At 55.7% G+C, this 8,458-nt stretch overlaps 1 protein-coding gene across 15 annotated transcripts in view; it reads right to left on the reverse strand.

Moving 5' to 3' along the window:
* Positions 1 to 3,668, reverse strand: part of HSPG2 (heparan sulfate proteoglycan 2) — a 99,351-nt gene extending 95,683 nt beyond the window's left edge. For 5 of the 15 annotated variants that reach the window (XM_043574023.1, XM_043574022.1, XM_043574030.1 and 2 more), the window contains exon 1: positions 3,483 to 3,632. In XM_043574023.1, the coding sequence (XP_043429958.1) occupies positions 3,483 to 3,545 (63 nt within the window). In that variant the 5' untranslated portion in view covers positions 3,546 to 3,632. Of the gene's footprint in view, positions 1 to 3,482 lie in introns of all 15 variants that reach the window. The other 10 variants (XM_043574028.1, XM_043574026.1, XM_043574027.1 and 7 more) reach the window with 4 other exon arrangements.
* Positions 3,669 to 8,458: the final 4,790 nt, after the last annotated feature.

Below are 8,458 nucleotides of genomic sequence, written 5' to 3' on the forward strand. Positions count from 1 at the left end.
ACCTCTCTGTGCCTGGATGTCCTCTGCTTAGAGAATGGGGACCACACTACTAGCTATGGTTTAATGCATTCAACAGATACATTGACTGAGCACTTACTACCTGCCAGGTGCTAAAGACAGAGCAGCAGGACAAAAACACACAAGGTCCTGCTGTCATGGAGCTTAAACTGGTGATGGGGGGCAGGGAGGAGAGAGAGAAATAAATAAACAAATACATGTCAGATAGTGACAAGAAAGAAAAAGCAGTGTAAGGGGACAGAGTATGTTGGGCAGAGTAGTCAGAGACTTGAAGGAAGACAGGCAGAGGGTCATGTAAATATCTGAGGGACAAATGTTCTAGGTAGGAGGAACAGCAGATGCAAAGGCCCTGAGGTGGCAGTGTGTTTGGCATATTCGAGAAACAAAGACCAGTGTCACTAGAGTGAGTAAGCAAGGGGAAAGTTGGCAAGAGGAGAGATTATAGAGGGAGTGGGGGAGGCCAGATCCCAAAGGGCCTTGTGGACCATATCAGGTCAGGGGCGTGGGTCTGATGGTGAGCCACGCGGGGAATGCTGGGAGATTCTGAGCAGGGGAATGACATGGGAGAATCTGTTGAGAAACTTTGTGCCTGGCAAACTGTGGGCACTCAGTAAGTGTTAACTATCCATATTATTTTGTTATCATATGACCTGGCACCCCAGCACCTCCCTCCCTACCACCTCAAGCCCTCAACCCAGTCACCTTCTGCCACCTTCCTTTCACCCTGTCTTCCAGGCTGCGCCTCAGACCCACGGATCCCAACTTGCCTGTGTTCAGCCTGAGAACAGGCCTGGGCCGAGCCAGGCGGGGGCCACTACTCCCCACACACAGGGAGCTGGGCCTAGTGCACTTGGCAGGGGCGGGGTATCCATCTCTGCCCTTTCCAGCCTCCGCCTCCCTCTGTGACCTGTAGCCCTCCCTCTGGAAATCCCCAAGGCACACTCGTTACAACCCCTTCCCACCAGCAAGTCTGGGGCAAGGGGAGGGGGCATGCAGAGCGTGCCAATTATGTCCAGGGGAGTCTGAGATGGTGCTACCCCTGAGGGAAGGGGAGGCTCCTCCATTTCCTGCCCGCCCACAGTCTCCCTGGTGAGGAAACCCAGGCGAGGCAGGAAACAGGTATCTCAGTGACTTCCCTCCGCAGCCCTGGAAAACACCGTAATCACGGCAGCCCCCTCAAGATTCCGGTCTCCTGGCAGGACTGGCCCCAAGAAAGGAAAGGCTAAGGTCCCAGCAGGAAGAAAAGGGGTCAGCAGGCCAAGGCAGGCGCTGAGTCACCCGGGCCTGGCCCCCACCCCCAGCAAGCCTCTCCACCTCCTCTGAACTGAAATTACTCCCACACTTAATCACAGACCACCACTTCCTGTCTCCTGCCCCCAGGGAGGTCTTGAGCTCCCTAAGGACCACCTTACCTTCGCTTGTGTCCTATCCTCACCCATGCACTGTTGGCTTGTGGATGTGAACCAAAGGGCGGAAAACATAAAGGGCAGTGGGCGAAGAAGAGCCCAAGGCTTGCTGGGGCACTGGGTTAGGAGCCTGATGTCATTTAAAAAATGTACCATGAACTCCTTACCCCATTTTACAGATGCGGAAACTGAATGCTCAGGAAGAAGAAACTGCCTCAGATTACAGGCTAGAAAATGCCAGAGCTGGGATTCAGCTTTTGTGGGTCCATGAGACTCCAGAAGCCAAGATCTTTCCAGCTCTCCACCATCAGCGGGGGGGTGGGACACTGAAGACCTCGGTGTGGTTGCTGACAAGACCATAATCCCACAGGATTGGAACTGCCTATTTACCCATCTCAGTTCTGGGAAAGCAAAGACAGGACCTATTCTTGCTCACCCGTAAACCCCAGCCAGATGCGCTGGTATGCAGTAGGTGCCTAGCAATATCTGCCGAATGAACGAACCCCTGAACGCCCACTGACTGTCATGGAACGCTGCTCAATGAAGATATGTTGAATGAACAAGTGAATGAGATGATTGGCTGCAATCTGGAATTTCTGTTGAAATTCCTCCCGCACACAGCAAATAGCTCCACCCTCCTCCTCACTCTGACCACTGTAGAACCCAGCATTCAGGAGCCCCTCCGCAGAGGCAGAGCTGCGGGAGTTTCAGAAAAGGAAGACATCCCATGTGCTAGGTTGGTGCCTACTTTTTTGGAAAAGTAAAGATCAAGTTCAGATCGGGACTGGGAAGCAACTGGTTGGGCCCTGCTGGATGTGCAGGGGTGAGAGGCTGAGAGAGGGGATTAAGGAAGCCCTGCAGACAGGGAGTGGGGGAGGAGAGTTGCTAGGTGGGCGGGGCAAGAGAGCTGAGGGGTCAGGTCTGGGGTGGGGGCTGAGCACAGATGTGAGATAGAGGTGGCCCGGACAGGGATTCAGTCACTGGGTGAACACCGGCTTAGAAAAGCCCCTCTCTTGACTCTGAGAAGGGGAGGGAAGAGGGCAGGGGCAGGGACAGGGACCACCTAAGATCACCTCAAAGAGGGTGGGGGTGGCTCTGTGGTTCACCAGGGCAGGCCCAGTTCCCCAAAAGTGCCCCCACCCACATCTGCCACCAGCGGCCTGCCCACTGCCCCTGCCCCACCCTTCTCGAGTTCACTCAGGTCCTCAGAGCGTCTTCTGGCCAAGCATTCTTTCCCTCTGCATGGACCCATCCAAGCTCAGAGCGGGGAACCGGGCTGTAATGGCAGGCCTCCCCTGCACCTGAGGACCCGGGAAGAGGACAGTGGGACACAGACCCACTGAACATCCGCCACTTAACAGGCCAAGCACCAGGCACTTTCATGCGCCTTCCATCCAGTCCTGCCAACCACCTTCAAGCTATATGTACTTGGAGGTCATGCATTCTGAGTTCCCTTTGGCCTTGTGGGCTGGTCTCAGAAAGGTTAACTAGCTTGCCGGAGGTCACACAGCTACTCCAGAAAAGGACAGGGATGGATTCAAGCCCTGGGCTGCAGGACTCCAGGGCCTGTGGGTGTTCCACACAAACCTCAGCTGCGTCCGAAGTGGTTCTCTACTTGTGCCTGCCTGGTTACTAGCTCCCCAACGGGCCAGGCGGCCTGGTAAAGTTCCAGTGAGGATTGATAGGCTCCCCATCACCAGTGAGTGCCCCCTTTCCAAGTTGGCACAGAGAGGGGTGCCCTTGCCCCGCCAAGTTCCCGCCCTGCTCGAAGTTTCTCCGCCTGGTCCTCAGGAATGGCAGGCCGGGCCATGCCTAGAGCGACTGGGAGACTCGGCAACGTGGCCGGGCGACCCATGGGCTCTCCCGCGGGCCGGCCCCGCCCCCGACCCCACGCAAGGTTCCCTGGGCGCCCCTCGGGACTGCCCCACCGCGGAGGGTGGCGCCGGCCTGTGCCTGCCCGGGGTCCCTGGCGGGCGCCGCAATCCCGAGCCAGAGTCCCAGCCAAGTTGGCGGGCGCGGCGAGCGGGGCCCCGGGCGCCCCCCGCCCCGCACACTCACCGCGAGCAGCCGCCCGTGCAGCAGCAGCGCCAGCAACAGCGCGCCCGCCGCCCGCTGTCCCATGGCCCGGCCGGCTCCGCTCGCTCTCTCGCTCGGCGCCCGCCCGAAGCCGCCCGCTCTCCAGCCTGCGGAGTCCTCGGGACGGCGCGGCCCGCTCCCGCCGCCCCCACCCCTCCCGCCGCTCGCCCGCCCCGCCCCGCCCCGCGGCCGGCCGCCCCGCCCCCGGGCGCCAGGCCCCACCCCGGACCGCCCCGCCCCGCCGCTCCAGGCCCCGCCCCCGGACCGCCCCCGGACCGCCCCCGGACTGCGGGCGCCGCTCGCTGGAGCCCGAGCCCCCGGCGCAGCCAACTGGGCCTTTGTCTGGGCCCCCAGCCCCCTCGGCGCGAGCCGCGGCCCAGCCCGGCTCCCCGCCAAACCCGGCCTGGAGTGCGGGATGGGACGGGGCCCTGCGCGCCGACACCGGCCGCGGCTCCTCGCGCACGCGACCCCAGCACGGACCCCACACCCCCTTTCGCACCCGGCGCCGGGACTCCTCACTCGCGCGCCCAGAAGTCCGCGCGCTCTCACACACGCCGCCTGCACACGCGCACCCGGGCACGTTCACACACACGCCAAGCTGGCCTCCCCCCCCCCCACCTTTCACACTCGCGCACGTTCACGCCCTGGCCCCCCGGGCCGACTGTCTTCACGCGCTCAGACGCACACATGCTCTCTTCAGAACTGTCACCTCTGCAGGTGACATAGCGGACACGACTTTCACACACTCAGCCGCTCACGTCCCTATTCACACGTTTACACGGACTCACAAGGGAATCCCCAGACCCGAAGTGTAAGGACGTGTTTTCGTACACAAATGCCACACAGGCGCCCACAGTTCACGCACAGGGCCTTTTGCTCGCACACATGCTGGCCCGTCTTTTTTACATTTTCTCCTACGCTAACTGCAGCGATTTATTAATTTTTTTTTTAACGTTTATTTATTTTTGGGAGACAGGGAGAGACCGAGAATGAGCAGGGGAGGAACAGAGACAGAGGGAGACACAGAATAGGAAGCAGGCTCCAGGCTCTGAGCTGTCAGCACAGAGCCGGACGCGGGGCTCGAACCCACAAACCGCGAGATCACGTCCCAAGCCGAAGTCAGTTGCTTAGACTGAGCCACCCGGGCGCCCCTAACCGCAGCGCTTTACAGTGGGCCCTAGAGAGCGAACTGAATTGCCCCTCACACGCACCATTTTCCCCACCAACCACTCACGGACCCACTTGGATGGACGTAAATCTCAGCCCCGGCGCCACAGACCCCCGAGTCCCACACGCAGGCCCAGACACAGACCCTCTCAAAGCCCTAGTCACAGATGCTTGGGTAGTAAGTCCCAGTCCCCGATGATCCACCTCTGACACAGACCCACAGACAGCACACTCGGCCATGCCACTGGGTCTCTCTGCCTGGCTCGGGTCTCCTTTCTGCCTGAAAATTTCCAGGGCAACCCAGGCTCATGGGTGGAGAGAAAACCGGCCTGTGTGTGCGTGTGAGCATGTAGCGTAGAGGAAAACCTTTTGAGTAATGATAGAGGGAGGAGAATAAAAACTGAAGTTTCCATTGTTTCCTGTGAGAGTTGCTAGGTTCCAGAGACTCATGGCTGGGTTTGCAGCCAGGAGTGAGGTGAGCTGTGGACAGAAGGAAATGCCCAGCTAACCGGGCGGCACCAGGCCTGGCTCCGGAAGGCATGTTCCCTGTGATAGGGGCCTGCAGGCTCCCGGTCACTCTGTGGCCTCCCATCTAGGCGCCTGGGGGATTGAGAAAATGCTGGCGTCCCGACCCCCATCCCAGACAGATGCTCCATCCCCAAAAGATTGGGTTCTTCACCCTGTGGGGCCTATTTCTGGGGGACCAGCTCAGAGCTGTAAAGGACAAACACTACATCTGCAGTGCTTTGGTCAACTCCCTGGCCCCAACCCAGATGCCAGGCACAACACCGAGAAAGGACTGTTACTGCTCCAAACAGGGAGATACAGGTAGACCGAGGAGGGATGTCTGATCTTGGCCCTTGGTGAATCCCTAATCTGGTGGCAGGAAGCAAGAGGATATAGTCCCCTGTCCTCATGCTGTTCTCAGTCTGATAGAGAATCCCACTCCTCCCGCCTCACTGTGCAATCCTGAGCAAATTAGTCAACCTTTTGAGGCCTCAGTTTCATCATCCAGAAAATAGGAAAAGGGGGCACCTGGGTGGCTCTGTTGGCTGAGCATCTGACTCTTGGTTTCATCTCAGGTCATGATCTCACCGTTGATGAGTTCGAGCCCTGTACTGGGCTCCACACTGACAGTGCAGAGCCTGCTTGGAATTCTCTCTCTCTCTCTCTCTCTCTCTCTCTCTCTCACTCTCTCTCTCTCTCTCTCCCTCTCTCTCTGCCCCCCCCACTCTCTCTATCAAAATAAATAAACTTTAAAAATATTTTTTAAAAATTAAGAAAAAGAAATTAGGAAAAGGAGACTATTACTAAGACCTCTCTCACAGTGCTGTTGAGGATCAAAATGAATGAATGAACCTATTTCTTAAAAAAGGACAGCTTCAGGCACATAGTAAGCACTAAATAAATGGTAACTCTTTCTCTGATTGCTGTCTCTGGATGAGCTCCCAATCCGAAGAGGGAGACACAATTCCGCCCTCGGGGGCTCTAGTCTGATGGAGGAGCAGTGTTGCACCCAGTGTGTTGCTCCTAATCTGAAAACTAGGTACAGCCTTCACCCCCAGGACCTCCAGCATGATGGATGAGCACAGCCTTGCATTGGAGCTCTCCCTCTCTGATGAAGAAAGTTACAAAACTCCACTGACTTCAGAGTTGGCAGGCGGCCAGCCTTGGTGGCGGGATTTTTCCAAGGCCTTTGCCGTCTGTGGAGGGTCAGCGTCCGTGACAAATCACATTTTGTGAACTGCCCCGGTGTCTTTTCCCCACCTCGGGCCCCTTAAGTCCCAGAGCTTTGGCTTCTTGGATGATTTGCTCATGGGCAAAGGGAGAAACGGAACAAGCAACCCTTTGTAGATGTGTGGTTAAGACTAAACCCGAGCTATAAGTCTTGCTGGCTCAAAGAGGTCGTGCTAGAGATGGTAAAGCCGACTGGAGGCTGGAAGGAGCAGGGCTGACGCAGAGGGCAGGAAAATATGGCCTGTCCGGAAAGTCTTCCAGAATAACTCCACCCACCCTGAGGATTGGTCATCCACCGGTTTATTCTGTATCCTTTCCTTCCCACTAAAGGATCTGGCCAGCTCTGTTTTCCTTTGCAGCCCTCGATATCTTTAGTAAATGTTCTCAAGTTGCTTTGTCTAGGGCCTGGCTATCTCCTCATATGGCTTAAAAGGGAAGCAGAGGCAGAACTTTGGGGCTTTGCTGAGTCCGGGAGGCGCCTGTAATCGCACCGTGTGCACTCATAGCTCAGGGTGCTCGTCATACTCTTGGAGAGAAACAATTCAAGTCTTGCACAAGGTGCCTTAGATAAGGAGAGACTCCGAGAGTTTGGATAGGTAATAGTAGCCAAACAATCTGGCTTCTGAGAAACAGGAGTTGGGTGCCTTCTGGAACCAGCAGCCAGAGTTTGTGGGCGACCTGTCTGCCACTCCAAAATTGACAGGACTCAGCTTTTCTTGGCTTCCACTTCCACTCCAAATCTTTTCTCTGCCTCAGAGCTTCTCACTTGTTTCACAAGCCTTTGTTCGTTCATTCATTCAGAGCTACCGTGAATGGTTGGGCAGGTTGTTCACCGAACACGAGTATGCAGCCAAGTGGGCCCTGCTTTGGGGCTAGATCTGCCCAGAGAGGGTACCTTTTGTTCATATGAGCAAAAGCACTGTATGGGCTAACTGTGGACCTGCGTTCATTCAATAATGAAAATGAATACCTATTTTGTACAAAGGTTCCAGTACCTGTGTGGGAAAACAGATGCTGGCAGGGTAAGGATATGTCCGTGGGTGATAACATAGAACAGGAAAATCGGTATTAAAAGGGACTGGAGATGGAGGAGAGGAAACCTGGGGGTGATGCGAAGAAGAGGAGGAGGAGGACAGAGGACACAGTTCTAAGCAGGCAGTAAAAGTTCCCATGAGAAGGAGAGGACCCTACAAGGCCTGGCAAGATACAGTCCTGCCCATTTCTCTAGCTTCCTCCTTCCCCCAACATGGTCTCTACGCATGCTTTTCCTTTTCCCCGAGTGCGTTTCCCACCCAATAACCCCTCCTCTTCATCCTACTCTCTTCTAGCGTTTAGCTCGAAGATCGTGCCACCGTCGAAGACTTGCCTGACCTCCCAGGCTAGGTCATGTCCCCTGCCGTACTTTCCCACAACCTGCCTCCCCCAAGCTTCTCTCTCAACATTTTTACAATTGCAATACTTTGGAAGATCGTTCAATATTATGAGGCGTAATCAAGGCAGGGAGCGTGATGGTCTGATTTCTGTCTTGTTCCCAACTGTATCCCCTGTGAAGGGCACAGTGCCTGGCAGGGAGCTGGCACTTGGATGATTTCACTTGAATGAAAGAACAAATTGGTAAATGTCCCCGTTCTAGTCTGTACTTGGAGCAGATACATTCCCCTCACTGTTTGATTAACACGGAATCTCAGGTGCCTGGGTGGCTCCATTCATTGATCCCAGTGTCATGGGATCAAGCCCCACGTTGGGGCTCAGCGTGGAGCCTGCTTGGGATTCTCTCTCTCTCTCCCTCCCTCTCAAAAAACAAAAACAAAACCAAAAACCCCACTGGATCTCATTTAATTATTACCACAGTTCTGGGTAGTTGGCATGACAGTGTATTTTATTTTATTTTATTTTATTTTATTTTATTTTATTTTATAAGGTTTTTTTTAATGTTTATTTATTTTTGAAGGAGAGAGAGAGACAGAGCGCAAGCAAGGGAGGGGCAGAGAGAGAGGGAGACACAAAATCCGAAGCAGGCTCCAGGCTCTGAGCTGTCAGCACAGAGCCGGACG

The sequence above is a fragment of the Prionailurus bengalensis genome, chromosome C1 (assembly GCF_016509475.1).
Source record: "Prionailurus bengalensis isolate Pbe53 chromosome C1, Fcat_Pben_1.1_paternal_pri, whole genome shotgun sequence".
Taxonomy (NCBI): Eukaryota; Metazoa; Chordata; class Mammalia; order Carnivora; family Felidae; genus Prionailurus; species Prionailurus bengalensis.